This window comes from Malaclemys terrapin, chromosome 10 (genome assembly GCF_027887155.1).
Source record: "Malaclemys terrapin pileata isolate rMalTer1 chromosome 10, rMalTer1.hap1, whole genome shotgun sequence".
Classification (NCBI taxonomy): Eukaryota; Metazoa; Chordata; order Testudines; family Emydidae; genus Malaclemys; species Malaclemys terrapin.
The window spans coordinates 174,396-197,834 of NC_071514.1; the positions used below are offsets into that span (position 1 = coordinate 174,396).

General features: G+C 50.5%; 1 protein-coding gene across 1 annotated transcript in view; it reads right to left on the reverse strand.

Annotated features, from left to right (window-relative positions):
• The window catches only part of IQGAP1 (IQ motif containing GTPase activating protein 1), a 176,129-nt gene extending 158,827 nt beyond the window's left edge, over nt 1-17,302 (reverse strand). Inside the window, exons 1-2 of the mRNA XM_054041339.1 lie at nt 17,137-17,302; nt 5,629-5,728 (exon numbers count right to left, since the gene is read on the reverse strand). Of these exons, the coding sequence (XP_053897314.1) occupies nt 5,629-5,728; nt 17,137-17,191 (155 nt within the window). The 5' untranslated portion in view covers nt 17,192-17,302. The remainder of the gene's footprint in view (nt 1-5,628; nt 5,729-17,136) is intronic.
• Nucleotides 17,303-23,439: the final 6,137 nt, after the last annotated feature.

Here is a 23,439-nt window from a genome sequence, read left to right on the forward strand (position 1 = left end):
ATGGGTCTTTTTTTCATACATGTGGAACTTGGAACGTACTCATTCCCTTGGGATGAGCTGGTGGAGGGAGCGTCCATCTTCTTTGATTTGGAGGAAGACTTAGTCCCATGCTTCTAGGACTGCTTCCTTATCTCCCAACTAGACCTCGCCATGGGTTCTGTGGAGGTGATTCTGCTGGCACTGCCATCAGACATAATTGCGGGAGGTGCACTCCTCACTGAATCAGGCCAACATACGAGGGGGTTCCCTGGCCTGGGTCCAAGTGTGGTCTCATGATGAGCTCAATGCGATGCTTACGAAGGCAAAACGTCCAGCCTTCTTGGGTGTGGCTGGGGAAGTCCTGGCAAATACATGGCAGCCAGGTGCAATGAGTTTCTCCCAGGCAACAGAGGCAGCATTAGTGGTCGTTGCTGAGCGAGAACGATCACGGGCAGGAGGCAGAGTTTGAAGTCCGGAGTTGTGGCCATAGTCTGGTACCTGTACGTGGGCGGGAGGAGTGAAAATCCCAAAGTCTACCTAAAACGATTCCTAAAACTATTAACACTTAAAACTAAGATGAATATAAAAATGGTAAAAGTGCTATAAAATCACTATAACTATCTTTTTTTAGAAGTGCATGACAGATAAGGGCACTGAAAGTTCCAATCTGGACCATGCGGCGATAAGAAGGAACTGGAGATGTGGTCAGTCCACCCCACCCTTTAATGCCTCGGACAGAAGCACAAGGCAAGCCAGGGCACATGTGTGGATCAATGGACACTACTTTCAAATTCTCCAACTCTGGGCTCATGGTGCGCATGTGTAACCCTCAGTGGAATAGGGTCCATCACTCAAAGAATACCACAAATTTAAGGGGAATGAATGACTCACATCTTTAATAATGCAAGGATTTAGATCAGTGGCTCTCAACCTCTCCAGTTTTGCCTCACTTAAAAGCTACTTACTTTAAAAAAATAAGATATAAAATACAAAAGTGTCACAGCACACTATTACTGAAAATATGCTTACTTTCTCATTTTTACCATATAATTATAAATAGATTGGAATATAAATACTGTACTTAATTTCAGTGTATAGAATATAGAGCAGTGTAACATTTTGTACGAAATTTTAAATTGTACTGACTTCACTAGTGCTTTTTATGTATCCTGTTGTAAAACTAGACATATATCTAGAACTGATGTACCCCGTGGAAGTCCTCTGCGTACCCCCTGGTTGACAACCACTGATGTAGATGTTCCTCACACAGTGGGTCGTGAGAAGGTTCTAAATGGGTCATCACGTCCAGGGCCAAAGTAACCATCACTGGACCCTGGCCTAGGCAAAGATACACTTCCCACAGTCTAGTGCAGAGGAGAGGCCCCAGGGGAGGTTTGAAGAGTGAGCCCAACCCACGTTCACCCCGTAGCAGCAGCTTCTGTTTCATGGGACATGGTGTTGTGACCTGGTGCATGGGTCACAGTCAGTAGCATAGCTGGGGGGGAGCAGGGGGAGCAGCCGCTCCCCCACTGAGCACATTCCTCAAAAGTGGCGCCTTTTTAATTTTTACACTCACGCAGGGACGACGTTGTGGGCTGAGACCTTGTGTTCTGGAAGCGCCTCCTTGCTCGCGGCTGTCAGCTCGCGGCGCAACGGGCGCGCCTGTCCCTTTAAACTGGGCGAGAGGGGGCGTTCCCATGGTGCCTAGTGGCGGGCGGCTTGGATTTTAAATCCTAGCGGCCAGCAGCGAGAGCGGGGTGAGGTCAACGCAGGGCCGGAGCCGCACGGGGAGCAGGGCAGGGTTCGGGAGCCATGGGCAGGATCACGAGCGCGATGGCCGGGAAGGGGGTGAAGCCACCAGGCGCGGCGGAGCCCGGGAAGGCGGCTGGGGCAGGGGCACTCACCGGCAGCAGCGCAGGAAGTGGAGCAACGTGGCTCCAGCCCGCTCCACTCCACCAGCTCCCAGCCGCAGTGCTCCGCTTCCCGCTGCCGGTGAGTGCGGTGAGGTTAGGGAAAGATTCCCCTCCAAACTCACCAGCAGCAGGAAGCAGAGCAACGCGGCCCCAGCCTGCTCCACTTCCCTTGCCCCTACCCCTACCCCAGCCATGTTGCAAGGGCAGAGCGTTTGGGGAAAGGTCCCTCCTCCTCCCCTCTCCCCACACTCACCAGCAGCAGTGGGAAGCGGAGTCGCCTGGCCCCAGGCCACTCCACTCTGCCAGCTCCCAGCTGTGTCGCTCCGCTTCCTGCCGTCGGTGAGGTTGGGGAAAGGATGCTCCCCACACTCACCTGCGGCGGGAAGCGGAGCGACGTGGCCCCAGCCCATTCCTCTACCCTTGCCCCTGCCCCTGCCCCTACCCCAGCTGTGTTGCTTGGAGGGGAGGGGGCTGGGGAAAGGTCCCCCCTCCCCTGCACTCACCTGCGGCGGGAAGCAGAGGGCTGCGGCTGGGAGCTGGCAGAGTAGAACTGGCTGGGGCTGGGCTGCTCCGCTCCTGCCACTGCCGGTGAGTGCAGGGGGGATCCCTTCCCCCAAGCCCTCTCCCCTGAGCGACAAGGCAGGGACTGGGGCGAGGGAAGCGGACAGGGCTGGCTCTGACTTTTTTGCCGCCACAAGCGAAAAAACAAACAAACAAAAACCCTGGGTGCAGGGCGGCTGGACCCGGAAGCAAAGCAAAAAAACCCCAAAACCCTGGGTGCAGTACGGCCGGACCCAGAGGCAAAGGGAAAAAAAAAAAAAATAGGGCAGCTGTGCCACCCTAGGATTGGCGGGAATGCCGCCCCTTAGAATCTGCCGCCCCAAGCACGAGCTTGCTTGGCTGGTGCCTGGAGCCGGCCCTGGAAGCGGAGCAAGCTGCTCCCCATCTCCCGCTAATCCCCTGGGCCACTCTGGGCCTGCGGGCCCCCAAAAGTGCCCCCCACAGCTCCTTCCTCCCAGACCCTCCGGATCTTCGGCGGCGGGACCTTCAGTGCCACCGAAGACCCGGAGCGCTGCTGAGTGAGTAAAAGCACCGCAGCGGGTGGCGCCTTTTTTTTTTTTTAATTGCTCCCCCATTCCCTCCACCTGGCTACGCCACTGGTCGCAGTACCACTCAGGTTCAGTGTGGCCATCCCACTATATGATGGAGAGGCAGCCAGACCAAATTTAAGCGGTGCTGCAACCGTATGAACCAGGTCTCAACACCATTCACTGTAATTTGGCCCAGCCACTCCTCCATTCTTTTTATTGGGGGGGGGGAGTGGGGGACGACCAATGGGCCAAATCTGAGTGGTGCTGTGACCCCCCAACACCAGGTTGCAACCCCCGGAGCAGGGAGATGGGCCCAAATGACCTAAGCTGAAGGAAAGGCAAGGGCTGAGTCCAGACTGAGACAGAAGAGTCCAGTCTGTAAAGAGAAATAATTGGAACTCTAAGCTACAGAAACTCTGCATCCTGCCTAAGTCAACATTTAGGGTGAGAAATTACATTTTGTAACCTGTTTCTTTAGAGAATCAAGCTTAATTTGCATGTTTTGTTTTATTTGCTCAGTAATCTGCTTTGTTCTGTTTGCTATCCCTTATAATCACTTAAAATTTACTGTTTATAGTTAATCAACTTATTTCTTGTTTATAACATAACCCAGTTTGTGCAATTTATAACTTGGGGGGGGGGGGGGGGGGCAAGAAGTTGTGCATATCTTCCTCCACATTGAGGGAGGGGGCAAATTTATGAGCTTACGTTGTACAGATTTCTCTACAGTGCAAGACAACATTATTTTGGGTGTACTTTCCAGAGGGGAGCTGCACTTGAGCGCTGAGCAATTGCCTAGCTGACTCTTCCCATAGACAGCTGCTCACAGACTGTGTGTGATTCCACAGCTGGTGCGTCCCTACGTATGTGTGTGCGCTGCCAGAGAGCCCGATTCAGGAAAACAGGGAGAGGGAGCCCAGGATAGTGGAGCAGGCTGACTCAGTGAAATCCCAGTATATCAGATGTCATCCCAGAAGGGGGGTCCAACCCGTCACACATATATGTAATGGTGAATCATTTAAAAAAAAAAAAAAAAAAAAAAGACAAGATGCAGCTGGTGGGTTGCCTTAGTAAAATGTTTGGGAACCAATTATCTAGATCAGTGTTTCCCAAACTTGGGACGCCGCTTGTGTAGGGAAAGCCCCTGGCGGGCCGGGCCAGTTTGTTTACCTGCCACGTCCGCAGGTCCGGCCGATCGTGGCTCCCACTGGCCGCGGTTCACTGGTCCAGGCCAATGGGAGCTGCTGGAAGCGGTGCGGGCCGAGGGATATATTGGCTGCCGCTTCCAGTAGCTCCCATTCAGTGAGCACCCTGCAGCCTGTACCTTGAATCAGGCTGAGGTCCTGTGGAAAACAATTGTATGGGATCATGCAGCGATTGATCATAATGCATACACATATGATCAACTTTAATTATGGTATTTCCTATATTTTCAGTAATTGAATTTGCAACCTTCACTTTTTTTTAAGCCTAACTTTTAGGGTATTTTCCAAGTTTTTACAGAAGTAAACTGAAAAACAAATTCCATAGCATGCACTGATCATTGAATGAGTGGCCAGCAGAGTTTGAACCTGGGATCTTCAGCACAGTAGCCTAGACCTCTACCACTGGAGCTGAGGTACTATCATAGTGGCTTGTTTATGAACCAGTTTCTAGAGAGGAATACATCAAGCACTGAAACAGTGAGATATATATACTGAAGTAGCCCCATTTCGCAGGGTGCATAACCAAGCACATAAATATAGCAGATTCTTTTGGAAAGCTGTGCAAGTGGATTCAACTTGGGTTTGCCATATTAGAGCCGTGGGTTCTACTCCCAGATCTACCAGAAGTGACCTTGTGCTCAGAAATAGTCAACAATCACCGGAAGAGGTAAGATTTAAATTCACAGTTTCCTGGCTCCCAGTTCAATGTGCTTTTTCCTAAACGATATTTTGAAGGAGAAGGATATGCAGGCAGACTCATGCAACTCCGTGCAGCTTGGAAACATGTACAGGTGGAACATTCAGAAAATTACGGAGCAAGTATAGAACAAGTTCTACTGCCAAGATACTCCATCTTGTATCTTGGCCAAATATGGCTGTGTTTTCATGGAGGCAACAGTCATCTCTTTGACCCCAAGACCAATCACCTACCAAATTTCAATTTTTTCACCAAATTCCAAATCACTAGAATTGTTCAAAAATGCTTGGAAAAAATGTATTGATATTGGCAAAACTATTTTTCCCAAATCTTGTTCTTGGAAACTTGAGGCTGAGACCCACCATGGAAAATTTCATCCAAAACCATCACATTTTGGCAAAGTTATAAGGAACTAAAAACAGAGGATTATAGTGGGAAGTGTTAGGCAGTCTTACCTGTGTCACTCTCTCTCCACCTATAATGCAGACAAAACATTTTCACATACAATATTTTTAAATTACATATGTATATAGGGTAAGCCAATTACATCAACATAGTTTTTTTTGCATTGACCTCATACACTGTTTTTTCTCCCGATTATACAATATGTACACATTTTCTAGCTATCTACCTCATATAGCCACTCAACAACAGTCAAGAGCTAAATTATGTCCAAATACTCTCTTAAGCAGGTACAATAATACCTCTCGATATCCCAATAGTTTCAAGCCTCCCCTCCTTACCTCTTTGCTTCCTCCAGATGACAAAGATACTCATAAGCCACATTCTGATGTCTTCTCTCATCCATCTCCTCTGCTGTCATCCTCTCATTATCCAGGACAGCTGCAAAGAGTCAAAAACACTGTCAGTCTTCAACATACCTGATATGCAGGTATATAAGTGACCCTTGACTTCAGCAGCTTGCACCTATCTCCACAGTAAAATGCGTCATCTTGCCCAAGGACAGCCATATCAGTGCACACAGCATATTCTCTATTATTTGTATTACAATAGCACCTGGAGGCCATAGAGGGCCGATTGTGCTAGGCACTTTACAAACATAGTAAGGTAGAGTCCTTTACCGAAAGATCTTACAGCAGTGGTCACCAACCAGTAGATTGACTGCGGAGCCTCTGCCAGTCGATCGCAATCTCTGGCCGCTAAAAGTCCATCAACGCAACGGAGCTAAGGCAGGCTCCCTGCCTGCCCTGGCCCCGCGCTGCTCCCGGAAGCGGCCAGCATGTCCCTGCGTGGGGGGCAGAGGGTTTCCGTGCGCTACTCCTGCCTGCAAGCACTGCCCCCACAGCTCCCATTGGCTAGGAACAGGGAACTGAGGCCAATGGGAGCTGAGGGGGCGGTGCCTGCAGGAACGGGCAGTACATGGAGCCACATGCCCCTCCCCCCAGGACCACGGCACAGGGACGGGCTGTCAGCTTCCAGAAGCAGCACCCAAGGTTAGTGCTGCCCGGTGGGAGCCCACACCCCACCCCAACCCCTACTCCTGAGGCCCTTCCCAGAGCCAGCACCCTGTACTCCATCCTGCACCCAGAACCCCCTCCTGCACCTCAACCCCCTGCCACAGCCCTTAACCCTCTCCTGGAGCCAGCACCCTGTACCTCCTCCTGAACCCCAAACCCCCTCCTGCACCCAAACTCCCTCCCAGAGTTCACACCCCTCACCCTCTCTTGCACCCTAACCCCCTGGCCTAGGCTCAGCCAGGAGCCCCCTCCCACACTCCAAACCCCTCAGCCCCAGCCCAGACACCACACCCCAACTCCCTGCCCCAGAACGGTGAACCCGAGTGAGGGTGGGAGAGAGCAAGCAATGAAGGGGAGGGGGGGTGAAGTCAGCATGGTGGGATCTTGGGGGAAGGGGTGGGGTAGATCCTGGATTGCACTTAAATTCAAAAAGTGATCTTGTGCTTAAAAAGGTTGGAAACCACAGGCTTACGTTAATAACGTAGCTGAATTCAAAGTACCTTAGTTCGAACTTACCACGGGTCCAGACGCGGCAGGCAGGCTCCCCCGTCGATGCCGCATACTCCTCTCGCCGAGCTGGAGTACCGGAGTCGACGCTGAGCACTTCCAGGATCGATCGGGATTGATTTATCGCGTCTAAACAAGACACAATAAATCGATCCCAGAAGATCGATTGCTTACCGCCGGACCCGGAGGTAAGTGTAGACCTACCCAGAGAATCATAGAATACCAGGGTTGGAAGGGATCTCAGGAGGTCATCTCGTCCAACCTCCTGCTCAAAGCAGGACCAATCCTAAAACGGATTTTTGCCCCAGATCCCTAAATGGCCCCCTCAAGGATTAAACTCACAACCCTGGGTTTAGCAAGCCAATGCTCAAACCACTGAGCCATCCCTCCCCCACTTGTCTAAGGGGTCACAGCAGATCAGTGTCAGAACCAGAAAAAGAACCCAGGACTCCTGATTCCTTGTCTATGTCCCTCTCTACTAGACCACAGTGCCTCTACATGGCTCTTATTCATCATACCTCCATATTATAACAAACGGGATTAAACCTGGGTCCAATTTTTCATTGTCCTGCATTGGCTTGATGGCCAAATCAAGCTGTCCATTACAAATGAAAGAAAACACAATAATTGAAAAATGATTCTTCCCTTTCTCTCCTGTCACTGACACAGAAGTACCTCGTCTTCTCTTTAACCGCTAACCCCTCCATTTACCCCAGAGACCACTGATCTCCCTAATGCCCACTTATTTCCTCCCAAATCCTCTCACACTCTAGTTCATTCCCCACACACTATAATTACTCCATCCATCTCATCTCTAAGATTACTGAATGCACTATCTACAAGCCCTGTTTGGTATTTCTCTCCTCCAATTCAGCTTCTGGCTCCTGTACTCCACTAAAACTGCTCTCACCAAAGACTCTAATCATCTCTTCATGGGCAAAGATCAGAGTCAATTCTCCAGCCTCATCTTTTGAGCTATCAGTCACCTCATAGCTCAAATAGTGAATGCCAGTGAAAGTGAGGTAGGATCAGAAGAGGCTAAAATAGGGAAAGAACGAGTTAAAAATTACTTGGACAAATTAGATGTCTTCAAGTCACCAGGGCCTGATGAAATTCATCCTAGAATATTCAAGGAGCTGACTGAGAAGATATATGAGCCATTAGCGATTATCTCTGAGAATTGATGGAAGATGGGAGAGATTCCAGAAGACTGAAAAAGGGCAAATATAGTGTCCATCTATAAAAAGGGAAATAAGGACACAGGCCCTGCCCCCACTCCACCCCTTCCTGCCCCCTCCCCTGAGTCTGCAGTGCCCTTGCTCCTCCTCTCCCCCTCCCCCCAGCCTCCTGCATGCCACGAAACAGCTGATCGGGAGGTGCTGGGAGCGGAGTGGGGGAACTGATGGGGGTTGCTGACGTATTACTGTGGCTCTTTGGCAATGTACATTGGTAAATTCTGGCTCCTTCTCAGGCTCAGGTTGGCCACCCCTAATTTAGTTGGTGTTGGTCCTGCTTTGAGCAGGGGATTGGACTAGATGACCTGCTGAAGTCTCTTCCAACCCTAATATTCTATGATTCCTCCTGTCCTCTCTCTCCAGTTTCAGTATAAATGCTTGTTTTATTTCTTGTTCTTTCTTGTGTTTAATCAACAAACTTTCAACTTTAAAATAAGTGATTGTGTGTGTTTGCCAGGAAACCGAGTAAATCAAGGTCTCTAAAAAAACAAACCTCCTCGTATCACTGATTTTATATTGGACAGTGAAAAAGTTTATAACACCTTTAACTCTTTTGACACATGAAATTAATACAACACATCCCATCTCATATGTGTAATGAATGTTACGAACCACTGACTGCCCCCCAACCTATTCAATAAAATAAGACATCTTCAAGTTATGTCCTGTTAGACTGCATTATTTATATTGCATTCATTACATGAAATTACATTACCATGTATGAAGTTCTAAATCTTGTGTTATGCAGGAAGTCAGAATAAGATTTCTAGAGATTATTTTAATTCCAGATATGAATAGCAGCCTAAAAAAAAATAGCAGCCTAAAAAAAAAAACTCATTCACATAAAATATTTATATACGTAAAATCTCATTTACATAAATACATAAAATATTTATATTGTGATACAGCATGGCCAGAGGGCAGCAGGAGAGGGTTAGAAGGGAGCCTTATTCCCTGTAGAGGGAAGAAAGTTTGCTATAGATTAATTAGAGCACCTGAAGCCAATCAGAGCACCTGCTATAAACCCCCTGCTTCAATCAGACAGGGAAAGGTGTTGGAGCAGAGAGCACTTTGGAGGGAAGCAGAGGAAAGTTTGGAGAAGTGCTGTGGTGGGCTAAGAAGACCAAGACCCTAGGTAAAGGGACACCTGGCTTGTGCAGAGGGAGAGCAGGAAGCCCCCACAAGCTGAAGGGCAGGAGAGGAAAGTAGGCCAGGGGAAGGAACTGCTAGTTCAAGTGGTTTACCGCTATCCCTAGGGCCCCTGGGCTGAGACCCAGAGTAGAGGGCGGGCCCCGGTCCCTCCCTCTCCACTCCCCTCCTCTAGGACACTAGTGGGGCAGTTAATATTCCAGTTCAGGGGCAAGAAATGGTGCCCTGAAACCCCCTCCCTCCCCCCAGAAGAGAAAGTGCGAGACCCATCATAGTCATGCAGGCAATTTGCCACAATATACAAAAAAATCTCACAAAATATTTATATACATAAGAATATTTTATTCCTCCAGGGTAGATTGGCTGAGCCTCTGGAGGTTTTTCGCCTTCCTCCGCAGCATGGGGCAGGGATCACTAGCAGGAGGGTCTCTGCCGACTGAAGTCACTAAAACACAGGATTGGGGACTTCAACAGCAGAGTCCAGGGAAGGGGTAGGGACGGTTTTGTGGCCTGCAGCATGCAGGGGGTCAGACCAGATGATCATAATGGTCCCTTCTGATCTTAAAGTCTATGAGTCTATGAGATTTTAAAATTTACTGTAGCTGGAGCATGTAACAATAGCTATCCTATTAAGGATGCCTAAGCATTTCCATCCTAAAGGTTTTGACATTGAAACGAACTAAAACGGAGAAGCTTTAGTGGCCCCATCCTTTGGAGCAGGAACTTGAAATTTAGGCAGAGATGGCCTCTGTTAGAGCAATCCTTTTGCTGTGCCATGAAAATCCACCCAAAGTTGGCCAAGTTATAAATCTCTGAAAAAGTGCAGTTTACACATGCTTAATAGAGGCTTATTAAACCTCCATAACTAAATTACACAGACATTCCCTCCACACTGGCCAGGGTCCAAACTGGAGCTAAGCCTGGTTTTCCATGCAATGCAGCTTTGAGCTGCTGAGGGCCACGTCTGGGGTCTGTACAAAATTAACACTGCTCCTTGTGAATCTGCATTGCAATACAGCATTTAAACTACATAATCACATGACAGTATTTCCTAAGAATCCCAACTCATTCAGTGCACAATTAGTGAGACAGCTGAGCAAGCTTATTTTTGTTTCCACTGTTCAGTGAGAAGATCCCTACCTCATTCACTGTACAGAGGGTACAAATCTACTCATACACATACATGAGCATTCAGAATCAGACCATTAGTTTCAATGGATTTATGCCAGATTTAGACTGTGATAACTTCAAACACAACTAGGTCCAAAATGAGCCACAAATCTAGAAGACCATCTTCCTATTCACTATGAACCCCTGCCTCATTGAGTGCACATCTTCTAAACCAGTGGTTTTCAAACTTTTTTTCTGGGGACCCATTTGAAGAAAACTGTTGATGCCCATGACCTAACAGAGCTGGGGATGAGGAGTTTGGGGTGTGGGAAGGGCTCAGGTCTGGGGCAGAGGGTTGGGGTACAGGGGTGAGAGCTGCAGGGTGGGGCCAGGAATGTGTGGTTCAGGGTGTGGGACAGGACTCTGGGCTAGGGCAGGGGGTTGGGGTGCGGGAGTGGGTCAGGGCTCTGGGCTGGGGGTGAAGGCTCTGGGGTGAGGCCGGGGATGAGGGGTTTGGGGTGCAGGAAGCTGTTCCAGGTTTGGGGGGCTCAGAGCTGGGGCAGGGGATTGGGGCACGGGGTACAGACTTAACTCCGGCGGCTCCCGGTCAGCGGCACAGCCGGGGTACACCGCGGACCATACTGCACCCCAGAAGTGGCCAGCAGCAGGTCTGCTCCTACGCAGAGGCACGCAAGCGGCTCCACACGACTCTTGCCCACAGGTGCTGCTGGCCTCTCCCCCCCCCAGTTCCTGTTGGTCGGTTGCCGGCCAATGGGAGTGTGGAGCTGGTGCTCAGGGCGGAGCCCCGTGGACCCCTTACCTAGAAGCTGGACCCGCTGCTGGCCACTTCCGGCGCACAGCGCGGTATCAGAAAAGGTAAGCACTAGCCTGTCTTAGCTGGGCAGCACTGCTGACGGGACTTTTAATGTCCCCGTCAGCAGTGCTGACCAGAGCAAGGCGCCTTATATGGTGCTGACCAGAGCAAGGCGCCAGTAGTGGGTTGCGACCCAATGTTTGAGAAACACTGTTCTAAACTATACATTGAACGATGAATGGGTCCTGTGAAAATAATAGCATGCAGTCATGTAATTAAAGACTGTATTATAATGCACACAGCACGAGGGGGCAGACCTAAGATTTAGCATTAACATTGCAATTTCCTGACTTTTCAGCGTTAACATTTCATTCAGATTGCAAACGTAAACAGTTTTTTAATGTAATATGAATTCATTTAAAAGGGACACAATCACATCAGTGGGAAAAGAGAGTCCTCTTGTAGCAGAAGGAACCAAGGAATGCTCTTCTTGTGTCAAATGAAGCAAGGGAAGTATATAGAAGGGTGACTGGATGTTTTATGCATGTGGGGAGGGTGCAGAAAGAACATGAATGGAGAGAAAGGTATCACACACAGAGCAAATGGGAGTACATCCACCTCACAATCCTTTTGCTCTTCACAGTGCAGGAAAGGAAACATATAGTGCACCCAAAGTTCCTTGTTATAGCTGAACTTGGAACCAAATGACATCTCACTTGCATCTTGCTGTTGCTGTAGAAGCCTAAGTTTACATTCTCAGAGTAGTTATGGGGATTTAGCTATATCTCTTCCACTAATTGTAATGGAAGCTTTGAAAATCTCAACCCTATTTTCTGCTATATTAAAAAGGAGAATCTGCAGTAGTCAACGGACTTTTAATTGTAGATTTTCAGTTTGAAAAAACAATATCACTGGCCTGTCACACCAGAAACCCAAAGCTTGCTTTCTTTGTTTTGTTAGGGGGTTGCTTTGTTTTAAAACATAGGAATTGCCATACTAGATCAGACCAATGGTCCATCTAGTGCAGTATCCTACATCTGACAGAAGGCAGTACCTGATGCTTCAAGGAAATTATAAGAAATCCCTTAGTGGGCAGTTCTGAAATAACTTCCTGTAGCAGGGTGAACACCCGCTCCTGCCCTGAAGGGCTTGAAATCAGCCCTGGGAGAGGGCTGCAGTGTAAAAGCAGCCCTGGAGAGGGCTGCAGCTCTAAAAGCTGGGCTGACTGGGGAAGCGGCCGCAGCTGGGCCACACCCCATCAGGCCACAACTGGTCTGTATAAAAAGGCTGGGAAACAGGAGCTCAGCAGTCTCTCTCTAGCTGTAGAGGGAGATGGGCCTGGCTGCAGGGAGCTAGGGACAGGGCACCTGAGTGGAACAGGGCTGCTGAAAGGCAGAGGCGCTGGGGAGCTCCAGCCTGGAAAGCCCCAGGCTGTGGCCTAGCATAAGGCAAATAGGTACTGGGGGTTGCCGGGAGCAGGTCCAAACCCAACCTTGCTGGTGATGAGTAGGCTGATACTGCAGTCTGCCTCAGGGCATCAGGCTAGACAATGACTGGCAGTAAACATATACTGAGGCAAGGTGGGGATAGTGGGTGGGGGATCCCTGGAGAGGGGAGCCCCTGAGAGAAAGGGGTTACTGTTGGGGGATAGCACCCCAGATAACAGGGCATCGGGTCTGGGAGGGACACAGGGGCCAAGCGGCGGCGGACACCGGCCTGCAGAGGGTGCTCTGAGGGCTGGAGAGCTAATTCCCTGAGATGACCAGCAGGAGGTGCTGCAGGGGTGAGTCCACATGCTTACACTTCCCTATAGGGGAAGTTTCTTCCTAACCCTGTCAGTCAGAGGTTGGCTTATGCCCTGAAACCTGAGAGTTTATAGCCCTTCAATTTGTATTTATTTAATGTAACCAACTGCAGATGTTCTCATCCATATAAATGTCAATTTTTTTAAACCAAGAGATGAGGTCTGGGTTGGGTATCTTAGCCTCAATGATTTCTTGTGGGAGTTAGTTCCAGAGACAATTTTTTTTTATTTTTTTAAACACAAGTATTCCTTTTTATTATGGCTTAAGGGATAAAGTGGGACTTTGGCCCCTTGTAACAGTCACACCTTACATCAAATCAAACTATTCATTCAGACAACAAGGACTAGTGACTGTGCTTGCTGCAGCACATTAGTAGAAGGGAAGATGCTTTTTTGAACAATTCTAAGCCTATAGCACAGTGGTTCTCACTTTTATACTGGTGACCCCTTTCACATAGCAAGCCTCTGAGTACGACCCACCCTTATAAATTAAAAACACTTTACTTATTTAACACTATTATAAATGCAGGAGCCAATGCAGGGTTTGGGGTGGAGGTTGACCACTTGTGACCCCCCCATGTAATAACCTTGCGACCCCTTGAGGGGTCCCGACCCCCAGTTTGAGAACCCCTGCTGTAGCATTTGAACGGATAAATGTTTTATCTCATTTTTATGTGAAAAAGATTTTAAATAGTTTTTTCATACCCTATCAAACACCTGCCACAGTTTGATACAAGAGACTGCAAGGGAATAAACTATACCAGCAAAGTTCAGGGACAACACCCCACTGAGAAGCCCACCTCCCCTCCTGCTAGCCACTGAAAGGCCCATCACACCAGTATTCCACTCATTACACCAACTCCCCACAGAATACAGGATCAAATACAAGGTCTTAATCATAATCTTTAAGGTCCCCCATGGAACCAGCCCAAGATACCTCAGAAAGGTGTCTCTTCACAACCAGGAACTTCCCCCAACTCTTATGTTCCACGGGAGCTATGAAGCTGTCAACCTCAGAGCAAGACAGAGTCAAGGCTTTGGTACTCATGTCCAAGGAGATAAAAATGACTACAAGTTTCACAGTCTTCAGAACAAAGTGTAAAATATTTATTTGACTTAACTTTCCCACAGCTGCAACTAAAAAAATGACTAAGAAAAGAGATGTGAAGACAAGAAGGGGGAGGGGGACAAGAGGAGGAATATTAGGAGAGAAGGAAGGGAAGAAATAGAGATTTAAAAAAATAAAAATAAAAATATAGCACCAATTGTTTGCAAGGAAGAAGGGACAAAAATAGCACACTGCCCAAAACAGCTGTGGTTACTATCTTTGGGGAGGTGCCCAAAAACTATGCAGATGGACACTAACCAGGGCCTGCTCCCAAGTGGGCAAAAAAAAAAAAAAAAGCCATGATCGGTGGCTGTTCTACCGTGCCGCTTCATTCTTCGGTGGCTGGTCCTTCCCTTCGAGAGGGACTGAGGGACCCACCACCGGAGACCCGGACGTGCCACCCCCTTCCATGGGCTGCCCCAAGCACTAGCTTGCTGTGCTGGTGCCTGGAGCCAGCCCTGACACTAACAAAAAAACAAGTTTAGTTATATTATACACAGCCGCAGGCTACTAGTCCCTGTACCAGTTCAGGGGTTTCCATCCTTCATATTAGTCTATCTAGAGCAGCTCTGATATATTTGAAACACCTCCATTCTCCTTCTGGTTATTGGCAGGGAGAACCTCTCTCATCTTGCCACTACTTCCCCACAGCTTCTTGGTTGCTTCAAGAGGGGTGGCTCTCCTCTATTCTACTCCTTCTTCCAGCACCCTCACTGTTACCACTATTCTACTTTCACCTCAGCCTCCATTTTTGAGTCCTCTCCTACATCATTAATAAGTCACTATCTCTGCTGGTTTCTAATAGTTTTCCCAAGCAAAATCAGAGGTAAAATAGCATGAAACCTGCTAACTTCAATGTTGCAACACTGATCACCACCAGCATGGAGTTACACACTGAATATACTTATGAAAGCACTAAGCAGCAATGGCAGCACCACAGCTGTCTGCCTGCAGATTTTGGAAGATACCACAGCATTGGGTTACTTTTGGAAAGCTATTATCACAAACATAAGAGTCTATTCCTGGGAGAACTCTGTGCAACTGCATACACACAGAATTCATGGCGGGTGCAGAATTTTTTTTCTACTCTGCAAAAAATACATTCTGCCCAAGAAGTGCTGCAGTTCTGCCTTTCTCCCACCAGAGGCCGCTGTGGTGCCAGAACAGCTGACTGACTGGCAGCAACACCTAGCAGCCAGCTACTTTCATTACAGCAGCCTGCTGGTGGAGGCATAGTGGGGCACATGGGGCTACTGGGGGGTCATAGACTTGGGTTCAAAAGGGCTAGTGGGGAGACAGACTGGGGTGTGGGCTTAGGAGCTAGTGGGGTGACAGCACTGAGCCAGGGACTGAATGGGAGGGGACTCCAGGGCCACATGGGGGCGGGAGCAGATGTGCCTGACTGAATGGGAAAGGCTCAGAGTCAACCAGTGTCAGCAAGGGGGAAGCTCCCCAATTTGCTAACAATCCTCCTCCCAAAAGAAACAGTTGCATATTTCTCCCACGCAACAACCCTCCAGGTTCCTTCCCTCTTCCTCAGCTCCTCCATTACCCCTGACTCCCCCAAGCCTTTACACTGCTTCTGACGGATGCAGAAATGTATTTCTGTATTGTAGTTTAAATAAATTACTCAAATTTTGTATTAATATGCCTAATAAGGAATCTATTTGTCAAAAAAATATTTCCTGAATTTTTGTCTGGATTGTTAGACAGTTACTGACAGGTATTTTGAAATAAATTACCAAAAGAATTCAAACTGGCGTGTTTATATAGTGTTATTTTGACAAACAACATGTGCAGAATTTAATTTTTTGGTGGAGAATTCTCCCATGAGTAATAAGAGACAAATATGTCATGACTTTTAAAGGTAAGTTTAAATTCAGCAGAAACTGATAGCACTAGCAAGGGCCAGCTTCTTATTTGCAAGTGCATAAATTGATTTGTCAAGCCATTCATATTTGTAGGCTGCAGTGTTGTTGGTCTTAGGCTCCTGAGAGACAAGGTGTAAAGGTAATATTTTTTAATTGGACTAACTTCTGTTGGTGAGAAAGACAAGCTTTTGAGTTTACACAGAGTTCATCTTCAGGTCTAATTTAGCTACAACACTGTGACTACTTCTCAGACCTGAAGAGCTCTGTGTAAACTCAAAAGATTGTCTGTCTCACCAAAAGAAGTTAGTTCAATAAAAGATATTACCTCACCCACCTAATCTCTCTAATATTTGTAAGACTGATATATTTCAGATGTCTTTTACAGAATATGTAAAATAGTGAATAGTACATTAACATTAATACAGGAGAATGAGGAGGAAGCAGCCCCGAAACCTGATATTCTTGTTCAAGAATTACAGAAGAGGAAAACTTGAACATGCAAGATGTTTGAATTCAGACAAGGTAAATTTAGACAGACCATTAGCAAAAGATCCTTGACAGATCAATGTAGCCATGGGAGTCTCCCAAAGAAAGGGGTAGAAACCCCAACACTAAGGTCAATAAAACTGGCCTGGCAGAGCCCTGAAGACCAACTTCTGCAAGGAACACGCCCGCACAGGCCCCGGGGAGGAGCGAGGCTCGTTCTGACTGAGCAAGCCTTTTCCAGCGCTAATTCTACGTGACACACGAGGCAGTTGCAGCTTCTGCGACTGCCTCACTTGCCCCATGTGCCAAGGCACCCTCAGGCGCCCACTGTCCAAAGGCGGCCGCCAGGGCCAGCTGGGCTCAGGCAGGCACAGCGAGCCCTCGCCATGCGGAGGGCGGCGGCGCTGAGGACTGCGCGTCAGTCAGACGTGACTGCTACAGTCAGACCGTCCCCATCCCCCAGGGCCGCGGAAGGGCTCGCCACCCCGCCCGGCCCCGGGACCGCTCCCAACACACAAGCCCCGGCCGCAGACCACAACCCGCGTCCCCCGAACCCATCTCCACGCCCCACAGGATCCTCAGAGCCAGGACTCTCGGGCAGGGACGGCGGGCGCGAAGGCAGGGCCCATCCCCAGAACAGCGGGAAGCCCCTGGGCCCCGAAGGCGGGCCCCGCCCTCCCGGTACTCACAGCCGTAATGGGGCCGGGCCACCCCGAGCCCGTCAGCTTCCTCCGAGACAGACATGGTGCTGCGGGCCGAGCCGAGCCGGGCCGGGCCGTTCGGTCGCTGCGGGGCTGGGCGGACGCAGCAGCGGCTGAGGCGGGAGCGGCTGTTCCTGTTCCTGGTCTCAGCGTTGGGTGTGTCGGAAAGAGGCGCCGCCCGGAGCCGCCCGCCCCCGGCAGCCCACGCCTTGCGCACTTAGCTCCGCTCCCCAGTCTCCCCGCAGCCCGCTCCTGCCCCTTCGGCCCTCGCAGGGTGGGCAGCGCGCGCTCCCCCTGCAATTCCCCTCCCAGCCATGCCCCCCACCGCGCCCCCGACAGCCGAGCTGCAGCCCCCCATCAGCCCCAACCCAACGCAGAGCCGTGCTGTCCCACACCGCCCCCCAACAGCCGCGGCACTGCCCCCCCCCACAGTCCCTCTGCCGCCTCTCCCCCCCCCCGTGTGCTGCAGCCCCGCACCCAGCTGTGCCATCCCTCAGCCCCCACAACCCACACAAAGCCTCACAGCCACCCAGCCCCCATCCAGCTATGCTACTGTCCCCTATAGCCTCCCCATCTGTGCCACCTCCCCCTGCCAAGCTCCTCCCTCCCACAGCTCTGCCACAGCCCACCCCACACATGGACCTCTGCCCTGTCTCCCAGCTGCACTGCTCCCCACCCACTATGCCAACCCTTCCAACAGACAAACACCGTTTACAGCCCCCTGCATGGTCTAGGTAGCACCACACACACACAGCCCCCAGCCCAGTCCCCTTCTGCCCGCCCCCATAATCCCCTGCACAGCTGCACCACTGACCCCCTTTGCAGCATAGGTAGCATCACACCTCTGCCTCCCCCAATCCCCCATTGCCTCCCCCACCTAGCTTCACTATTGCCTGCACAAACACACCTCCTGCACTGAGTAGATAGTGCCTCTGCACACAGCCCTCAGCCACAGTGGGTCCCTCGCCCCACACACACCTTTAGCTGTGCTCCCCCGCCCCGCCCAGACCAGCTATGTTGCTCCCTACAGGCCCCACCCAGCCACACCGTCTTCTACACAGAGAATCCCCCAGCCAGCCGCACTGTCTCTGCCCCAAACACAGCCTCCCTCCACCACACCGCCTACCCCTGCACATAACCACTCTTGCCCAGCTATACTGCCCCCCTCACACAATCCCCTTCACCAAGCCCAGTCCTGATACCCCCCATAAACACAACCCCCTGCACCCACCCCTGACACGCATACACACGCTCACAGCCCAGACAGGCTGCCAGCTCCCCCACACACAGCCTCACCACCTCCTGCCCCATACACAGCCCCCACAGCTGTGCTGGTCTCCCCCACCACCACACACTCAGCCATGCTACCCCCACATACATGAAGCCCCCTGCCCATCCACGCCATCCCAGCCCACACACAAACAGCCCCCCCAGCCCAACCACACCACTCCCCTCCACAGCTCCTCTCACACACACACAGCCTCCCAGCCCAGCCATGCTGGATCCCACTTCCCATACACACTTAGCCATGCCACCCTCCCACACATACCCCCCAGTCCAGATGTGCCATCCCATCCCCCTAGGCCCCTCAGCCCAACCACATCACTCCCCCACATGCAAGCCACTCTGCCCAGCTGTGCTAGCCCCAAGAGTCCCTTAGCCCCCCACATGCACAGCTCCCCTAGCCCAACCATTCCCCCCACCTGCACTGAACCCCCACAGCCTCACAGCTGCACCGAACCTCAATACACAGCCCCCCCAGTCAAGCTAGGCCCCACACACAAAGCACCCCCAGTCATGCAAGGACGCCACACACATTCAGCATCCCCCTCAGGCCAGCTGCACCTCCCCCCAAAATCTCCCAGGCCACCTGCACCACCCCCCAGTCTCGCACCACCACAATACACTCATCCCCCCTGCTCAGCTGTGCCACCCCTATACACACAGTCCCCCCTCACACAAACAGCCCCCTCCAAACCTAGCCACACCACCCCCCTTCACAGCTGCACTGGCCCTCTCACACATACACATAGCCTCAGCCATGCCAGACCCCCCCCACACACACTCACACTCAGCTGTGCTGCCCTCCCACACACCATTCTAAGCCCAGCCATGCTCTCCCACAACCCCCCACTGCATAGCCCCCCCCCACACACACACACAGCTCCCTACCCCCATCCAAACACATGGGAAACTATCCAAACCCCAGATACCCTTGATGGACAATACTTCCCCACTCCCAAGCAGCAAGTCCAGGGGTTTAAAACAAAGACAACTTTATTGAGGGGGAACAAAAGAATACATTTGAGAAAGACTGCAATTAATAAATGATCATCTAGTAGGTAAGGCTTCCAACCTCCAGTATGTCTTAAAAACAGACCCAAGCTCAGTCCTCTACTGGCAACTGACTAGCTGGTGCCTTCTGGCCACTTCCTTCTTCCCCAGCTTCCCCGCTCTCAGGCCCTGTTTACACTGGCAAGTTTCTGCGCAGTAAAGCAGCTTTCTATGCTGTAACTCCCAAGGTGTACACACTGCAAAGCCACTAAGTGCACAGAAACTGCGCAGTTGCAGCGCTGTAAAAAAAAACACCAAGACGAGAGATGTACAGCTTTCTGTCCCGGGGCTACAGTGCTGTGGTGCCAGTGTAGACACTGGTCGATTACAGCGCTACGATTGGCCTCCGTGAGGTGTCCCACAATGCCCGTTCTCGCCTCTCTGGTCATCGGTTTGAACTCTAATGCCCTACCCTCAGGTAACCAACCGTCATCTCCACCCTTAAATTCCTTTGGAATTTTAAAAGTCCCCTTCCTGTTTGCTTGGTGATGCGTGCAGTGGTCTCAGCACATCTTTCCAGGTGGCCATGTCTGCTCCACACACCAGGCAATCCCCCGCTTGGAGCAATGCCAAGCTGCTGGACCTTGTCAGCATGTGGGGAGAGGAGGCTACCCAATCCCCCTGCCCAATCCTGCACTCCAGCCGTAGGATTTATGATACCTATGGACAGATTTCACGAGGCATGACAGAAAGGGGCCATGACATTTTGACACACTGCAGTGCAGGGTCAAAGTGAAGGAGCTGCGGAATGCCTTCTACAAGGTGCAGGAGGCAAACCGCCCCTCCGGTGCTGCGCTCATGAGCTGCCGGTTCTACAAAGAGCTGGACGCGGTAATCGGCAGCGACCTCACCTCCATTGCAAAGACCACTGTGGATACTTCGGTGGCTCGCGTGCCAGTCAAGAGTGGACTGAGCCATGAGGAGGAAATCTTGGATGAGGCTGTGAAGAGGGAGGGGGACCCAGAGGCAGAAGATGACTGGGAGGTCAGAGATGCATGCAGCCAGGAGCTCTTTTCTACTCCGGAGGAGGCTAGCCAGTCACAGCTGTTGGATGTTGGCGAAGCGCAAACAGGAGAGGAGGCCCCTGGTAAGTGGATTTGATTTTGGGAATCACTGGGTAGGAGGGTTGCAGAAAGCAGGCTTGTCTCCCACCGCATGCCTAGTCCATGATCTTCTGAGGTCCCTTCCAACCCTGATCATAGAATATCAATCAATATAGAGAACATTATTTTCCTGTTTCTGGGAAAGCTGTACCTAAAAAGCCACAAAAGGATATGATGTTTTGGATATTTTCAGATCAAATGTTGGGGCCTGAATATTTGATTATGATCATAGAATATCAGGGTTGGAAGGGACCTCAGGATCATCTAGTCCAATCCCCTGCTCGAAGCAGAACAAATCCCCAGACAGTTGTTTTTTTTTAAACCCCAGTTCCCTAAATGGCCCCCTCAAGGATTGAGCTCTACACCCTGGGTTTAGCAGGCCAATGCTCAAACCACTGAGCTATCCCTCACTGTGTGTTGCAAACAATAGTGCTTCTGTAAAATGTTGCATTTAAACTTCACAGAGATGACCTTGGGAGCCCAGCCTCCCTCTTTGTTATTGGCGGCTGAACGTCTGTGCAGAATTAGAAAGCGGCCAAGAAGAATCAAGGAGGACTTTCTGCATGATGTTATGATGCACTCCATGGCCAAGAAGCAGGAATTGAAGGAGTGGCAGGACAGCGAGAAGAAGGACCAAAAGAAGAACACGACATACCAGAATGAAGCCACAGAGTGGCTCTTAAACTTTATGGAGTGCCAAGCAGACACGCTCCAGGCGATGCTAGCTATGCAAACCAAGCAGCTCCACGCCAGCCCTCCCCTGCTGTTGCAAAACTCTTTCCCATGCTCCCCTCAGACACCGCCAACACACTCTTATCAACCTCCTGGCTCCAGTCTATACCTGTGGTATTCCACTCCTCCCCCCCCACATTCCAGCACTGTGGACTCCCACTACCCACTGCACTCAACACCCATCCCTCTGCGGTTTGGCCCCGCTGAAGTACAGTACTCACTGCATTGTACTCCAAAGGAGAATGCTGGATATGATCCCTGGACATACACAAATCTTTAGCTGTCCCAGGACCCCACCTCCTCCTGGGATCTTCCCTCCCCCCCTCATCCCCCTCACTGCTGATGTTGGTTTTTTTGTTTGACTCTCTCCTCTGGTTGTTGTTTTTTAATGAAAGAATTGTGTTGATTTGAAAGCAATCTTTATTAATTGAAAGCAAACAGAGCCCTGCAAAGCAACAGACAATTATGTTAAACCTTCATATTGCATCGTCTTCACCAATCACCTCCTAGCATTACAAGCACTGCACTCCCAAGCATAGCAACAATTAGTGGCTTTCAGCTTCAAATTGCTGACTCAAGGCATCCCTGATCCTTATGGCCCTGCATTGCACCCCTCTAATAGCCCTGGTCCCTGGCTGTTCAAACTCAGCCTCCAGGCACTGAGCCTCTGTGGTCCAGCCCTGAGTGAAGCTTTCACCCTTCCCTTCACAAATATTATGGAGCGTACAGCACACAGCTATAAGCATAGGAATACTGTCATCGGCCAGGTCCAGCTTCCCATAGAGGCAGCGCCAGCGGGCCTTTAAATGGCCAAAAGCACACTCAACAGTCATTCTGCACTTGCTCAGCCTGTTGTTGAACCGCTCCTTGCTGCTGTCAAGGTGCCCCGTGTACGGCTTCATAAGCCGTGGCATTAAGGGGTAGGCGCTGTCTCCCAGGATCGCAATGGGCATTTCAACTTCCCCTACGGTGATCATCTGGTCCAGGAAGAAAGTCCCTGCTAGCAGCTTCCTCAACAGGCCAGTGTTCCGAAAGATGCGTGCATCATGCTCCTTTCTGGTCTAGCCTGCGTTAATGTCTGTGAAACATCCATGATGATCAACAAGCGCCTGGAGAACCATTGAGAAATACCCCTTCTGATTAATGTACTTGGTGGCTAGGCGATCTGGTGCCAGAATTGGAATATGCGTGCCATCTATCGCCCCTCCGCAGTTAGGGAAGCCCATTTGTGCAAAGCCATCCACAATGTCACGCACGTTGCCCAGAGTCACAGTCTTTCGGAGCAGAAGGCGATTAATGGCCCTGCACACTTCTGTCAAAATGAGTCCAACGGTCGACTTTCCCACTCTGAACTGGTTAGCGACTGATTGGTAGCAGTCTGGAGTAGCCAGCTTCCACAGTGTAATTGCCACGCACTTCTCCAACGGCAGGGCAGCTCTCATTCTCATGTCCTTTCACCGCAGGACTGGAGTGAGCTCATCACACAGTCCCATGAATGTGGCTTTCCTCATCCAAAAGTTCTGCAGCCATTGCTCGTCATCCCAGATGTGCATCACGATGTGATCCCACCACTCAGTGCTTGTTTCCCAAGTCCAAAAGCAGCATTCCACTGTGGTCAGCACCTCCATGAATCCGACAAGCAATCTTGTATTGTAGCTTGTACGTGTGACAAGATTAATGTCGCACTCCTCTTGCCTTTGTAGTTTAAGGAATAACTCCACTGCCACTCGTGATGTATTGGTCAGAGCGAGCAGCATACTGGTCAACAGTTCGGGATCCCTTCCTGCAGCCCGAAGAGGCAGGGTGCGCAGTACACAAATCATTGAAAGATGATGCCAAATGCAGATGGAAGTACAGGGATTGTTGGGATGCCAAGCAGTGTATTACAGGGCATTGGGACAGGACTCAGGATGCCCTGCGACCCCCTATCTTCCCACAACTCTTAGCAGCAGAAGAGGAAGAAATGCTCTGAGGAATAGTGCCCCAGAATGCAACGCTCCAAATTCCGCTGCAAGTGCCGCAAGTGTGAACACGCTATTGCGTAGGCAGCTGACTGTGTGAACAAACAACAGCTGTTTCCTTTTAGTGCTCTCCGAGAGGTGCTGTAACTTTGCCAGTGTAG